The sequence below is a fragment of the Arachis stenosperma genome, chromosome 10 (genome assembly GCF_014773155.1).
Source record: "Arachis stenosperma cultivar V10309 chromosome 10, arast.V10309.gnm1.PFL2, whole genome shotgun sequence".
In the NCBI taxonomy this organism is placed as follows: Eukaryota; Viridiplantae; Streptophyta; class Magnoliopsida; order Fabales; family Fabaceae; genus Arachis; species Arachis stenosperma.
Genome location: NC_080386.1, coordinates 132,262,287 through 132,279,191, shown reverse-complemented (window position 1 = coordinate 132,279,191; position 16,905 = coordinate 132,262,287). Strand labels below are relative to the sequence as shown.

Below are 16,905 nucleotides of genomic sequence, written 5' to 3'. Positions count from 1 at the left end.
AATAATAATAAAGAAAAGATATATACATTTAAATGTACAAAAAAAAAAGAATGCAAAATCCACGTGAATGTTCATTCATTCAATGCTAAGGCATTCTAATTACTTATTATTTAAGACGATTTATGTTACTTTCAGACCCATAAATATACTCAGCTAAAGCGTTTTAGTTACATATAGTTTAAGATGTATGTTAAGTAGTATCGAAATATAACACCATTTGTTTAGGCAAGAATACTATGTACACATAAAAATTAGTCACTAAAATTAGTCATCATATATTTATATATGAATATATATATTATATAATTTATTTTTAATATATATTCTATATTTTAAAATATAAAACAATATTGGTGTCTAATTTTGACATAGTTGTTATTTTGAAAAAAACTATAAACACCGTGCATGAAGAAAAAGGAAATGGTGGTTTTTATGTTCCTGTAACGAATGATGTCTGATTGATATTTGATACCCATGTAGCAGTTGTAGTAGTTTTTTTTTTTCTATTAAAAAAAATAGTATGTTGGCCCTTTTGGCCAAATTAAGATTGATTGTGATAAAATAAAATAAAATAAAATAAAATAAAAGAATAATTAATTTTAATTTAAAATTTGAGGTTACAGAAATGCAGTAACCGTTGTTGGGAACATAATTCCTGCTTCTATTTACAATAACATTTCTCATTGTCAAAAAGGTAGTAATGGCCAAAAAAGATAAAGGAATGCGTTGCATGAATCTAACTGGAGGAGTTCTTGGAGGACCTGAACAAGCCAAGACCTAAAACTCTCTTCATCTTTTTGAAGATACCCGAGCTCTTCCTTGCATGAGTTGGTGGTGGTGGTGGTGGTTGTGGTGGCGCTGCTAGCTCTCCTGCATTAAATTTACTCACATTATATGCTATGGTATTCAAGTCAATATTCACATAATAAATATTATCAATAGTAGATTCTAATTCCCTCTCTCTCTGGTCGAGTGGTTAGTTTAATGGATTAATTAAAGAATGATTTTTAAAAGTAATAATAACAGTCGTGATGCAAATTTCTTAAAGGAACTAAATATAATTAGGACACAAGCACATCTTACGCTTTAATTATTTCATACTCGGGTTCAAGTTGGATTAGTTATTTCAGATAACCATTTTTAATATTACAGGAGAAAATCACTTGGGCTATGAATTCAAATCATTGTATTTTTTGTCATAAATAAAAGTCCGATAAAGATGAATTCATTGTCCAAGAAATAAAGAAAACTTGAATGAAATGAAATAGAATGATAGCATTAGTAACTTGCATTTTACATTTGTTTATAAATAAATAGACAAAATTGACTCTAAAGCTTCACACTTCTATATAATATATTTAGTCTGTATATAAATCTAATCCAAGATTTTTTTTTCCGATGCAAAAATCACTTTGTTTAAAAAAATTGAAATAAAACCCAACAAATTTCCATGCATGAAATGTTTATGAATGAATCAGAAAATTCAAATAAAAAGATTTGTAAATTAATCATATTAAATCCCTGTGATAAGAAAAGTCTATTACACCAATTAGCACTTAACGGAAATTTTTTTCAAATTTAAGAAAACTAATGATAAAACTTAAAGAAAAAACTAGAAATAATTATTCTCATGAGTAACTCTTCGATTTGTACTAAAAACCCAAAAAAGGGTTTTTTTATTATTATTTTTTTAGTGATTTTCATTATTTTTGAAAAAAAAATAAAGACAAATGAGAAAAAAAATAGATAAAAACACTTTTCCCTAAAAGGAAAAATATAAAATAAGCACACCCTTAACAATATCTTATAATGAAAATCACCAAAAGAAAATATCTTATAATGAAAATCTCCAAGACTTAATTATTAAGGAAAAATTGGTTTGAAAGTTTTATAAAAGAAATTATTAACTTTTATTTTAAAATTACAGAGATGGATTATACATGAAATTCTCACCCATTTTTACCAATTCATTGTTAACAAAAGTAATGTCAAGTAACATGTCCTCGCGTCAAAAACTATGGCTTCTGCACGAGAAAGAAAAGCAAAAAACGAAAAAAAAAAATTATCCAATTCAAACTATATACTTATTTAATTCAATTTGAAATTTGAAATAACTAAATATAGAATTTAGTTGATTTTAGCAAGATAAAAGGGCAGAAAAACAAGGAGGATCGTTTATAAGTGTTAGATTAATTCATTACGGAACCAAAATGAAGGGGGCGGGGGAGACATCATCAATTCATGAATAAATATTTCAGAAAATACTAAACTAATTGTGTTTTTGTTTACTCTCTAACGTCATAAATCACACTTGAATTACAGATACAATACTGTTATTTGTTGTGGCTTGTAAAACTGAAAAACTATTCACCTCAACTAACAATTTTCTAAGTCAAAACAAAAACAACGAACTTCAACATACACTTTAAAATCACATCAAGAAAATACTATCTTTTCCGTAGCTGACAAGCTATTGATTCTATTTAACGTTTCAAAAATACACCAAAAAAAAAAAAAAATCAAATCAAATCAAATCAAAATACCTGTACCCTCGGCAGGATTGTTATAAGGAGAAGGTGCATTATAAGGAGAGGGAGCATCATGGCTTAAAAGATAAGGTTTCCTTGTCCAGTATTCTTGAAACCTCTGTTTCGCATACTCCTTGTAGTTGAAATCAATTTTGTTTACTTGAGCCTGAGCAAGGTAATCATAAGATTAGTTAATAAAATGACAGCACAATACAAAGTATCTCACGTTATGCAAGATCTGAGGAAGGGTAGAACCCAATGTGTATATTGTGTAGTATATTACTGCATTTAGGACTTCAAAGAATCAACATAAAACATTTTTTTTTGTGGGGATTTTTTCATAATGCAGGTCGTTATATGCTAGTGATCCAATATATGATTGGCAGTATATGGAAAAGCTTTTCAAACCCAAAAGTCCTGAAAAATCCAAGAAAATTAACACATTATTCAGAAGGATCGTTATGGTTATTTAGTTTAAAAATTTAGTCATTTATAACTTTATTTTGCAAAGGCTATAACATGATACTAGGATGTTCCCCAATCCTCGAAAAAGGTAAATAATAAAAAAAAAACAAAAATAATAACAGAAGATGAATAAACAAACATATTTACATTTGAAAGACTGAAAAATGTGGGTGACAGATAACAACCCTCTAGTAGTAGTACGCTTGGAAAGGGTCAGATCTCTAGTTATATATGACATAGTGAAACTTTTGGACTTTGGTTTAATTGAGAGTGAAATATTCATAAGAGACTATTTCCCAGTGAACTCATTCTCAGGTAGCAAATAAACTTGCTAACTATTGAACAGCAGCTGCAATAAAATAAAAGGAAAACAAGATACTAACTACGCTGAGTTCCTTTCCTGCCTCGTGTCTTAACTCACTGAAGAAGATGAACTTTCCTTTCTGATCACTTAATTCTTTCTTTCTCTCATGTTTTTTTTAGATATTTCTGTGATGTGGAAATCCCAGTTTTAGCCTTTGTATGTGGTTTATCATAGACCCAAAAACCTCCTTTTCACTCAATGAAATCTTAACTTTGGAAAAATAAAAAAGCAACACTTCTGTTATTCACTTTTCACTTGTAGTTCTATAGAAACGATAAACAAGTACTTTTTATTAGCAGTCCAATCTTAATATTATGAAAATTTGGTGCACGAACCAGGTGCATGTTATTCCATGATTTTTCATTATTTAGACTTATTTTGGAAGCACGAATAAAATGATTAACCACAACTGAGAAAGTGAAGGTACCGAAATTATTCCCCAAACGCCCCAGAAAATATGATTTGCAAGTGTATACTTCTCAATTTCTTGAAGTAGATCCTCCACTTCACTGCCATTTGGTTGCGCACCTGCGCCCAGGTCCAATAACTTCAGGAACATGGCAAGATAATTTAAGTTCTGAAGGTAATACACAACTATAGAGAAGTGATGAAATACAAGATTCAACGATTATTGATCTTTAGTTTTTTAATTTATAAATGCAACTTGGTTGCTTCAATTATGAAATACAACCAAAGTCAGGAAATTGAAAGCAAATGGCAACTCCTCAATTTTAAGTTCTACAGAAGAATACGAAGCTATGTCATATAAACATTTAAAGAAATCAAATACCTGAGGAACTCAAATATGTGTTCACAAATCTTCTACGCTCCTCAAGATCTGCCAAAAGAACCAGCCCAATAAAGTCATGCTTTAATGAAAATACAGAGAGAATGACGAGGATAAATTCAGAAAGTCGAAAGTACCAGGATAGTTCTTGTAGTTGAGAATATGAGGTGTTTCTGTATGATAGTTAGCAGCCATCTCACAGAAGTGGTTTGCTATGTCATATGCTACAGGATTATAACTTGCATATTCATAATCCTGTCGCAAAGGCACGCATTAAAATCTTGCTGGATAAGACCCATTGAAACTATAATTTTCGTTACATGGTAGAGAACATAATAACCAAAGATCATTCAACAGGATGATTACTAACAGACCAAACTATCATACCTCATAATAGCTAAGATTATTCAACAGGACGATTACTAGCAGACCAATTTATCATACCTCAAGTCTAGTACCACAAAAAGGGGAGAAAGGAAGAAAAAAGATGAATAGTCATCGCACGCAAGATATATACATCACAATGTAATCTTATATCAATTACAGGCTTATCACCATCTGGCATCAAATAGCTTATACATAATTTAGCCTAAACTAGTACAATAGTCTCAGTAAGAAAGAATTCAAAAAAGTTCATCAATTATAATTAAACTCATCCACAAGATGAAATAAGATTTCTTCATTCATCATGATCCTAGTTTCAACAAATATCAGTTAAAATCTTAGGACAGAAGTATAACCAATTGTTTTATGAGAGAAGGTCCCATAAAAGATCAAATATTTTTTTATCTCCCCCCACAGAGGTGTTAGCAACATTATCATGATTTTACCAACTAGCACAAAAAGAGACTCACTATTATGGTGACAGCATTGGTCTCTTCATCAAGCATTATGTTACCATACTGCAAATCATTGTGGCAAAATCCTATCCGTTGGCTTGCAGCACCTGATAGTTCATTTTGCAAAACAAAGATTTCCCTGTCAATTATGTCCAAATAAAAGGCTTCCACTTCTTTAGGGGATGACAAACGTTTGGCCTCGGCAAGCCATGTTCTGAAACATTTTAACAAAAATATTTGAGAAAAAGATCGAAGTGTACTGAAAATATTAAATTATTGAGCAGGAGTTATTTAAATAAACCTAATACAAGTGAGAAATGTTATTTGTCAGATAATAAGGTTTCTTTTCATATTTTTAATAATCAGGCTCAGACGAGTGTTCAGAAAGGACATACCGTAATCTATCCCAAAGGTGGACTTTCTTTTCACCAGGCATGTCAAGATCGTGGAACTCCTTCATTTTGGCTGCTATAAGAGCAGAGATTGATGGTTCACGCAGATCAGATGCTGATAATGTCTGATAAGTCATAATGAAAACTACAACAATGTCAACCAATGGATAGTTAAACAATAAAAGCACTGCCTAAATTTTACAAATAGTTTATATAACTGGATGAATAATGAAAAGTGAGGGTAGGTCCAAGTAATAATAGTTGGAATATATGTACATTCCATTGCAACCATTCATCAGCAAACTCATAGTAAGGTTCTATAAGGTAGTTTGAGTAGTTCCAGTATTAAGACGGAAAATAAAAGAAGACAATGTTACCCGTGCATGGATAAATTCTTCGACGCGACCATTTGCAAACCGTCCTAGTAGAGATGGTCCCTGCCCATGTTTTGACATGAATTCAAATGTCCGGATCTCATCATGCCTATCAAAGAAAACGTCAACACCCTCACCATAGATTCTAACTAGAACCTTCCGTGATGTTTCCCCAGCTTTAGTTCTCCACTTTATCTGAAATACCACATTTGTCATTGCCCCTTTGAGAGGAATCACCTGCAATGCATTTGGATCCAACACATCCTCCCATTTACTTGCCAGTGATATTAATATCTCCTTTGCTTCAGCTGGAAGACGATTTACGTTGCTGTCTACAGGGCATTCAACATCATCTGCTTTGTATTCTACAATGTTTTCAGCAGCCAGTTGTTTGACTTTTACAGGAATTTCTGCAGCATCTGCTTGTTTGTTTAAAGGACTTTCTACTTCATCTGCTTTATCATTTACAAGATTTTCTATTCCACGTGTTTTGTCATCCACGGCATTTTCAGCAGAATCTGCCTTGTCATTTACAGAAGTTTCTATATCACCTTTTGTATTATTTATAGGATTTTCTGAACCATCTTTTCTCTTCACAGGACTTTCTGCAGTACCTACAGGAGTTCCTATACCAGCTGCTAGTTCCTTCACAGGTATTTCTGCACTACTGAATTTGTCATTTGGTGGATTTTCTGCACCACCTGATCGGTAATTTACAAGGTTTATGGGAGAATCAGGTTTGTCTTCATCAGAATTTTCTGCACCATCTAATTTGTCCTTTGCAAGATTTTCTGAACTATCAGCTTGGTCATTTACATGGTTAGCACCACCTGGTTCGTCTTTTGCAGGATTTGCTGAACTAACTGAAAGGTCCGTAACAGGAATTCCTGTGCCGGCCACTTCATTGTTTGAAGGAATTCCTGCATAACTGGCTTTATCATTTATAGGACTTCCTATAGCACCTTCGTTGTGTTTTGCAGGCCTTTCTGAAGCACCTGCTGTGTTGTTTGCAAGATCCATAGCAAACTACTCCAAAACGTCAAGTATAGCAATGATTTACTTACAATATCAAGTTTCCTCTGTTTGTAACTTCAAGACCTGGAAAATAAAGGATAATAAGCCGAAACAAATAATAAAATTAAATACAAAACCCATTCAACACATTAAAATAATATCCAAATAAATTTCCAGGTCACAATGACAAACTAACATAGCATAGTGCTGTCCCTCTTCCTCCTTCAACTGTAAATGGATACAGTTGAGCAAGAATGACCAATGGAAAGAGAATTGTATATTGTCAGATAACTTAGTAGCAACATCAAAGAATTTTCAACTACTAAGGCTAATAAATAACAAATCCTAATTTTATTAAACATTGAAATCAATAAACAATAATCCACAATCCCATTTATTTTTTGTTCTATGAAAAAGATGTCTTTATAGGCATTCCTATCACACATGCATGAACAACACATTTCATTCTTTCGAAGCATGAGAAGAATGAAACGATAAACTTGATTACCTAAGTGCGCAATCAATCACCACTCATTATCAATTCTAAGCTGAAACAATACGAAATCAGACAAATCTAAATAATCCCCTCAACAACATATCTTTCCAACCAATTTTTTTGGCCATGCAAACAGTTTCTCCCATTAGGTTAACTGTGCATCATTTTTCACATAGGAAAACACTCATTTCGCTAGAAATTCGAAACAAAGCAATAATTCCTTTCAAATCAAACTTCTCAGCATCATTTCCTTAATTCCATCCAGCGCAACAAAACAAACACACACTCGAAATGACGGCATTGATCAATCATTCAAAAGTATAGCAAAAAATAACATCAATAACTAACAATGACGAAAATTGCATTTGAAACCTTCGATGATCCAAATTCCAAAATAAAAATTCTCCTCCAATAGCCACGGTTTTCTTCGGCACCAAAGCAGCAAGTATATCAAAATTCAAAACCACTACAACAACAACAACAACAACAACAATAACAACAACAACAGATGAAACGAGAGAAAAAGAAAGAACGGGAAGGAATGGCGCCAACCTTGCGAGTGGAATCCAGGGAATGAGAGTGGCGAGATTCCGAAGCGTTTGGTTTGGTAAAAGGAAAGGATCAGCACACAGATCGCGTTTGTTTGTATTGAGAGAAAGAGAGAGACGGTTTGAGAAGTTCGAAATCGAGAGGAATTTTTTTCTTTTTTTTTTATAGGAATATGAATATGAATAAGAATATGTGAAGAGTGAAAGAGGAAGTGTTTTTATTTTCCACCGCCAATGACAAAAGGTGCTACACAGTTCATGTCAGTATATCACATATCCGGTAAGAATTTTTTTTTTTTTTAAATCTTTCTAAAGTTTAAATAAATTTTTATTCTTAAAAAATATTTATTTTTGATCATGCACAAACATTTAACGAGGATCCCGCTAGGGAGAAGAATAAGAATCCAAATACTAGGGTTAAACTGATTTTGAAATTCACCATCTAATATTATATTATGATATCACTCATTTCAAAAGATTTAGCTGATGAAAAAAAATAATACTAATGATTATATCTCTAATACTCCATAAACTTCTATTGTATAAATATTTTATTGGCTCCTTATACTTTCTCTTAACGGAATAAGCTAATATTACAAATTAAAAATAAATATTTCATAGACACCAACATTTTATTTAAATCTTATTTTTTTTGTTTTTATCCCTATTTTGACAAATTAAAAATTAATTTATCGTAATTTAAATTTTATTTAAAAGTTTGTAAATCAATAAATTATTACATAAACAAAGCAAAATTCAAATTTTTAATACTTAATTAACAAATGAGTGAGTTTCGATCAAATAAAATATAAAAATAGAATAATTTTAGGGTAATACTATGAGACCAATACAATTAAATTTTTTTAAATTTATATTTAGTTAATAATATTTAAAAATATTAAAAAAATATAATATTAAACTGTTGATTTAATAGTATTAAAGTACTGACTAAATATACTTACCAACATAAATTAAAATTGTTTGTCGTTGAGTTTTTCTCATAATTTTATTAACATAACCAAATGTATTAAAGAAAAAACCAATACCTATATTTTATTAACCATTGTTTCATTTAACTTCTTATTAGCTTTTATATCTATATTTATGTTTTTTTTTTTTTTTGCATAGTAAGATAACTAGAGTGAATAAGTAGAGAGTTTTGATAGTTTTAAACATTGCACGAAAAATAGGATGAATATAATTATTTTCTTTAATTTACAAGTGATAAAACACATGTATATATACATGAGTGGGTATGACTTGAATAGATTCAATTCCTTACTTAAGAGAACATGATTATTATCAAAACTTTTTTTATAGGTAACAACCAAAAGATTTAACATAACTATAATCTATTACATTATTCTAGAGGATTAATCTCTACATACAAGTATTTTGTATTTACAAGTTTTACAAGTTTGAACGAAACCCACTCATTAAAGGCGTTGCATGTTACGTGCCTTTTTAACAGAATTTTAAATAAATTCAAATCAATTAACGCACAAATATATAACCTCCATTTTTCAAAAGATTTTGTTTCTTTTTTCGAGTTATTTGCCAAATTTGTTAGATCTTCTTCATGCGTTTTCTCTTTGCTTCGTTTTTTTCGATTTTCATGGTTTCTAAAATCAAGCTTTGAAATCGTTTTGAAGATAATGAAACTTCAGAAATACACCCAACAATTACAAAAATACACATAAATGGTTACAGAAATACACTCAAACGGTTACAGAAGGAGTTACAGAAATACATTCAAACGGTTATAGAAATACACCCAAATGATTTAAGAAATACACCCAAAGGATTTAAGAAATACACCCAAAATAGAGGGAGACAGTATATTTCTTCTTGAAATCTTTTAATGTTTGGCAGAGACAATCTAGAAGAAAAACCTAGAAGAATAGTAAAACAGTATCTAGAATAATGTTTCTTCCTTTTTTCTAGTGATTTTTTATGGAGATTTGTATCTTTTTTTCTTGATTTCTTCTACTCTTCGCGAGGAGTTGGAACGTTTCTGCAGAATCGTAGTAGTTTGTTTTAAATGTCCCTTGAATTTTGATGGTTTGTGTTTTGATTGAGGAAGAAGAGGAAGAGTGAACGTGTTGTGGAAGGGGCACATGTTTTTTTTCTTGATGGTTTGCGTTTTGATTGAGGAAGAAGACGAAGAGTGAACGTATTGTTGAAGGAGTGCGTGTTTTTTTCTTGAATTTGAAGGTATAACTTGTAAGTCAAAAAAGCTTGTATGTGTAGCAGGCCTCTATTCTAAAGAGTTCTAAACTTGCATAAATCTCTTTTGATTTCATTCTTCAAAATAAAATATTGTGTCGCAAGTGCATAGCCAAACATCAATATATATGAATTATTCTAGATCTTCTCCAAAATGTGAATGGTAAAATTTAACATCGAATATATATTTATAATGACAACCTTGTATCATCTAGATTTGTGTCACTTGCATTTTTTAAGTATGGTACATCTATTTGATAGTTATGTATTATTATGAATTCCAAAATATTTGCAACTAGTGATTCCTTAACTAACCCATACCATTAACAAAGAGACTATTTATTATGTAATGCCGACGTTTAAACATAAAAAATTACATTTGATTTAAACTATTGATTCTAGGTTACTATAAATAATTCGAACTTAACCATGCCATTCCTTAGGAAGACACAAAAAACTCTTTTATAACTATTAACAATACATTTGTTTATAAGTATAAGATACTGATACAAAATTATATTTGATAGATAAAATATACATAAAAATATTATGTCTACAAATATTAAATTAGTATATTTTGTGTTTATCATTATTAAACAGACACAAAAATACTAACTAGAAATATAATTTATTTTAATTTTTTCTTTTATTGATTTTATTAATTTTTAATAATTATATGTTTTTATTATATATTTTTTTTAATTTTTAAATAAAAATAGAATAAATTAGACTTTTATAATTTGTTATAGACTTATATATAGTTTATAATTAAACAAAATACAAGAACACTAATTTTTATATCTCTATCTTTTATGTCTTGTTATTGGAACCAAACGCAGTCTTATTTCCCTTAATTACGACATTGGATATGTTAATTACCAAACAATCACTACTATATATATATATATATATATATACACAAGTCTCTCTTGCTAATGATTTTCTAAATCATAACATAAAACAAAAGAAATGGCAAGTGAAAAGGTTAGATGTTGCACCAAATTTGTTGAGAACTCTCAGCTTTATTTTGCTATGATTTTTTTGCAGTTTGTGTATGGTGGCATGAACATTATAACTAAAGTGTCGCTTAACCAAGGCATGAGCCATTATGTCCTTGTGGTTTATCGCCACGTCTTTGCAACTGTTGCCATTGCTCCATTTGCTATCATCTTTGAAAGGTTCACTTTTAAATGCAGTAGTAGTTCTACAATAACATTATTTAATTTAATTTGTGTTCTTCTAATTTGAATTCTTCAATGAATATTCATACATGTTAACTAGAATTTAAAAAAATAAAATCATTATTGTCTTTTTTATTTTTAAATTTACACACTATCTATTTCGGACGTTTTTAATTTTAATATTGGGTTCATAGTAATATTTTTCAACAATACATAAAATTTGATATGTTTTTTTTTTTTCATATGAAGATTATAAATTTAAATTCTGCGAGTTGTAAAGTTTAACTTTTTTTTTTATTTTTAAAATATAAAACTCACCATCTGATCTGTGAATTTTCAGAAAATCAACTTTTTAATTTGTGAACCCCCAAAATTTGAATTCAACCCCTCTCAAATTGAACCATTATTTTTCTCCTCTCCCAATTCGGTGCCTCCGATTTGTGTTTTAGAATTTAAAAAAAAAATCGACTTCATTTTAATTAAAAACACACAAGTTCTCAAGTTCTCCGTATCCAAAAAAAAACCTATTTCAAAATCTCTGTCATTTTAAAATTTAAGTATATTTATAACTTATTTTATCTTAACATAAATTGTATTGTGTAGGAGAGTTTCTTATTTCCAAAAAATAAAATAAAATAATGCTAACAAACATATTTTTCTATCTTTTTTTTTTCAGGAAACATCAACCAAGGATAACATTCCCAATTTTCATACAAATTTTTATCCTAGCTCTGCTTGGGTTAGTCAATTATTTTGCACTGAATTGTATCTAATATAATAAATTCTCAATTTTACTAAATATACTTAACTAGAAGTTGTTTACATAATCTTTACCATTATATAATATTGTATTTATTACATAATTAACAGGCCTGTGATTGATCAAAATTTGTACTATGCTGGGTTGAAATTCACTTCACCAACCTTCGCATGTGCACTGAGCAACACACTTCCTGCCATGACATTTGTGATGGCTGTTTTATGCAGGTGATTGATTTCAAATCACAGAAGATTAAACAAATATTTTAATTTGTTAATTACCAGCAAACAATATATATATATATAGGATATTAAGTTAGAAATAGACATTGAAAATATAAGTATTATGGTACATTTAGTTTGCATTTTTATTTATTTTATTTTTAATATTTTCTGTTTTAAAAATTTTAATATTTGTTTGATTTGTATTTGTATTTTTAATATTTTTTATTTTTTGAAATTAAAAAAAAAAGAAATGAGAAATGAAAATAAAAAATAAGATTTTATTATTTTTTCTTCTTCTTTCACAAAATTATGAAAACAGAAAATATTAAAAATAAAAGCTCATAAAAAAATCAAACCAAACCCATCTTTTATTATTTTTATTTTTTCTTTTTTCTTAACAAAATTTAAAAATAAAAAATATTAAAATAAAAACACAAATCAAATACAATCTTAGTATTTTTTTTAAAATACTTATTAATATGCATGAATTTCAGCCTCATTATGTCTCCATGGGATTAGGGATTTTTTGCGGTGCGATTTAAATCGGTTTTGAGTCAAAAACTTATTCGATTCGAACACTAGTTTTACTTACAATGTTGTTTAGATTGAATGATTATCTTTAAAAAATCTAATTCAATTTTCAAGCGATTTTGATTAATAAGATTAGATTTGTAATTTTATAAATAACAAAAATTAAATATACATAATAAATTTTAATATCAAATCTTAAATAACTAATAATAACATAACAAGTCTCAATAGTATATTAAAAAATCAACAATAACATAAAAATAAAAATAAAATTGTAAGTTAAAATAAATAAATAAATAAATACATTTTTTAAATTTCTAAAATATTTATTAAATAATAATAATACATGAATAAGATTAAAAAATAACAGATTGAACATATTATAAAAAAAACTTTAAATATAATAATAAAACAATTATATTATATTTCATTGTAATGTTTGAATTGAATTGGATTGATTTTAAAAATAGATATAAAATTTAATTTAATTTATATAATTTACCAAAAATAAAATTTAATTAAATTTAAATTATTTTTTATTTAAATTAGATCGAATTAATGAATAGTTAAACTTTAATCGGTTTATATTTGAACACCTTATATAAAATTACTAATGGATCCTTATGGTGGAAATAAAAGGATGGAGAAGATGAACATAAAGAAAGTGAGGTGTCAAGCTAAGGTAATGGGAACCGTTTTTACTGTAGCTGGGGCCATGGTGATGACCTTGTACAAAGGTCCTATTGTGGAGATGGTGTGGACCAAACATCATAGGACTAAAACCAATGCCAAGGATACAAATAATACCCAAATATCCTCGGACAAACAATGGTTCATAGGCTCCATCTTTATTATCCTTTCTACCCTTGCTTGGGCATCCCTCTTTGTTTTACAGGTAAATTTTCAAGACTTGATGATTTATAGGGGAGGCAAATGAGGCTTTCATTGAGTGGCTATATATGTTGTTTCTTAATACATGCATTTGGATTTAAATTTTGGTTATGATTAAGTAATAGATAGGGTGTGGGTGTATGTGTGCAATGAAGAATGAACACTTTTTTTTTTATTTACTGTGTTCGTATGTCTAATACATTTTGAATACGATATTTATTGATATTCTTTCGATATACGTGTCTTATATATCTAAAATGTGACTTAATAAAAAATAAAAAAATTTCTCTTGACACATTTGGACATATTTAAATACTATCACGTGTCGATGTGTTTAGTCTTATTCTTAACCTATATTCTTAAAATGAGTTTAAAAATAATATATATTATTAATTATTAAAAAAAATATATTTTAAATATTTTATATAATTTAAAAAAAGACATTAAAAATAATTAAAAAATTAATTTATATTTTAATATCAATAAAATACTAAAATGTGCTTATAATTTATCTAAAAAATAATTTATATTTTATATATATGTTGTGTTGATCTCCGTGTTATATAAGAATTTTAAATTCATGTGTCTTTATGTCCCGTGTTATATCGTGTCTCATGTCAGTAATTAAAAGCAGTCAAATTCGTATGGGAAAAAATTATTTAAGGAGAGAAAAAATATATAATAAACAATTAAATTAGTCTATTAATACCCTAAAATCAAGACAACTAAATACCCTAAAAATATGCACTAAAATAAATTAGTCTCCTTCAAAATAATAAAAATTAATCTGTAAAATAGGAATAACTATCGAAAACTTTTTGACAATAAAATTTTATTCAAAATTTAAGTGTATAATCTAAAAAATTTTTGAAAATCAATTTGAATGTTTATTAAAAATGTTCTCAATTTGGCTGTGTATTCAAAAATATATAATCCACAATAGAACTAACACACATCAAGTTCACATGAATTTTTAAAATTTATTTCAAACGATATTATTACTAATGTTTCATGTTATTAATCAGGCCAAAGTGATAGAAACCTACAAGAATCATCAACTTAGCCTCACATCACTAATCTGCTTCATAGGAATTATTCAAGCTGCTGTTGTTACTTTTTTAATGGAACGCAAAACTTCAGTCTGGTTAATTGGCTGGGATATGAACTTACTCGCTGCTGCTTATGCTGTAAGAATAATTAATAGGTTTAATTATTCTGTTAGTTCTATAATTTTATTAAAATTTTAATTAAATTTTTATAATTTTTATATTATTTTTAATTTTGTAATCAGGTCATTTTTATATTAAAATCGTTAAAATTAACATATATAATATTTCTTTCAAAATATATATTATCAAAAACTTAATTAGGTTTTTAATTTAAATACTTTTAATTTAAAAAAAATATTCAATTAATTTTAATATTTTTATATTAGAAAAGACCTAATTATAAAATTTAAAATAATGTAAAGACCTAATTAAAAAAATATAAGAACTTAATTACAAATTTGATAAAATTATTAAAAAAACAAAATAATTAAAATTAATAACATCTTACTTTCTTAGGTTCTATAATTTTATTAAATTTTCAATTAAGTTTCTATAATTTTTTTAATTTAGTTCTTATACTGTTTCTAATTTTGTAATTAGATTATTTTTATATCAAAAACGTTAAAATTAATATAATATTTCTTTCAAAATATATACTATCAAAAATCTAATTATATTTTTAATTATAGATACCTTCAATTTAAAAAAAAAATATTATGTTAGTTCTAATATTTTTATATTAAAAAAGACCTAATTATAAAATTAAAAAAAATATAACCTAATTAAAAAAATATAATAACCTAATTATAATTTTGATAAAATTATTAAAAAATAGTATAATTAAACCTAATTAATAACATCTTACTTTCTTAGGTTTACTCATATAACATGTGTATCATTTTAAGGTTGGTGTTATGTTATTAGGGGGTGTTTTCATCAAGCATGTCATACTATGTGCAAGGATTAGTGATGCAAAAGAAAGGGCCTGTATTTGCAACTGCATTTATCCCTCTAATGATGATCATTGTCGCCATAATGGGCTCCTTTATTCTCGCTGAGCAAATTTATCTAGGAGGGTAAACACACATACATATATTTTGTTATTTCTAAAAATAAATCTGAAATTTCTTGATTAAAAGGTAAAGTGTTATTAATAAATACGTTAGTGTTTATTAATACACCAATTTATATATAATATCTACCAAAGTAAAAGATAGATAAATTAATTAATGAACACAGTGCTAGATTTACCGATGCCTTTTGGTTTTGAAAACTTATTTAAGCATATAAATGAATAATTATTTATATGCAAAAATATATTACTAATAAGTTCCATTATCTTCACTTCTAAAAACAAATTTATTGCAATAATGGGAATCTCCACATTTAAATAAAAGTAAAGTTTAATTATTCTGTCGATCCTATAGTTTTACTGAATTTTCAATTATGTTTTTATATTTTTTTTTAAAAAAATTGGATCCTTATACCATATCATATTTTATAATTAAGTTCTTATCGTAATAAAAATGTTAGAATTAGCAAAATATTCTGTTAAACTATATAAAATATTCAGTCAAGTGTTAGGTATATTCGTTTTGTTTGGCAGAATATTCTGTTAATTCAATATTTTTGTCAGAAATTTAATTACAAAAATCTGATATAGTATAAAGATTCAATCGAAAAGAAAAAAATATAAAAATCTGATTAAAAATTTAATAAAATTATAGAAACTGAAAGAATAATTAAACTTAAAATTAATTAATGAAAAAAAAAATACTTATAAAGACAGTAACAATAAAAAATTATTCAGTTAGTTGCCCAACCTTGTATTTCATGTTCTTTATTGGCCTTGTGATGCAGGGTGGTTGGTGCCATTTTAATTATCATAGGCTTATACTCAGTATTGTGGGGAAAGAATAAGGAACAAATAATGGAGAACAAAGTGACAGATGAGAATATATCCTTTGCTCTAAAGTGTGTTCACATTATTGATGGAAAAAAATCAAATCAGAATGTTGAAGCACCCAACAAGCTCTTGTCTCTCCCTCATTCTCACATGAATGTTATTAACCAAGAAGAAAATAAAGTTTTAACTTAAAACTCATCTTGGAATCTCATGTAAGGGTGGCCTCTTTGAGAAAATTAATGAAATGCCAATTTTTCTTGCTGAGATAACACCTTTTGTTGTAACATGGGTCTTGTTTTAAATTCAAAAATAAAGTATAATTTTAAGGAT

General features: G+C 27.7%; 2 protein-coding genes across 4 annotated transcripts; one reads left to right on the top strand and one right to left on the bottom strand.

Annotated features, from left to right (window-relative positions):
• Positions 1 to 622: 622 nt before the first annotated feature.
• LOC130958139 (probable choline kinase 2) lies at positions 623 to 8,030 on the bottom strand. Of its 3 annotated transcripts, XM_057885067.1 has the most exons (10): positions 7,812 to 7,987; positions 7,632 to 7,725; positions 5,753 to 6,847; positions 5,379 to 5,500; positions 4,999 to 5,197; positions 4,282 to 4,399; positions 4,148 to 4,195; positions 3,785 to 3,885; positions 2,544 to 2,694; positions 623 to 870 (listed from the first exon to the last, which is right to left on the bottom strand). In XM_057885067.1, exons 3-10 carry the CDS (start codon positions 6,767 to 6,769, stop codon positions 737 to 739), a joined length of 1,890 nt encoding a protein of 629 aa, XP_057741050.1. In that variant the 5' UTR covers positions 6,770 to 6,847; positions 7,632 to 7,725; positions 7,812 to 7,987; the 3' UTR covers positions 623 to 736. The 3 variants fall into 3 exon arrangements, 2 of the variants coding, with proteins under 2 accessions (XP_057741050.1, XP_057741051.1); XM_057885068.1 differs by lacking the exon at positions 7,632 to 7,725 and having other exon boundaries at positions 7,812 to 8,030; XR_009077335.1 differs by lacking the exon at positions 623 to 870 and having other exon boundaries at positions 1,891 to 2,694; positions 3,785 to 3,904.
• Positions 8,031 to 10,994: 2,964 nt separating this feature from the next.
• Positions 10,995 to 16,818, top strand: LOC130958047 (WAT1-related protein At5g07050-like). Its single transcript, XM_057884934.1, has 7 exons — positions 10,995 to 11,211; positions 11,891 to 11,953; positions 12,085 to 12,201; positions 13,369 to 13,624; positions 14,646 to 14,807; positions 15,594 to 15,745; positions 16,530 to 16,818. The coding sequence occupies exons 1-7, from the start codon at positions 11,003 to 11,005 to the stop codon at positions 16,765 to 16,767; spliced, it is 1,197 nt and encodes a 398-aa protein (XP_057740917.1). The 5' UTR covers positions 10,995 to 11,002; the 3' UTR covers positions 16,768 to 16,818.
• Positions 16,819 to 16,905: the final 87 nt, after the last annotated feature.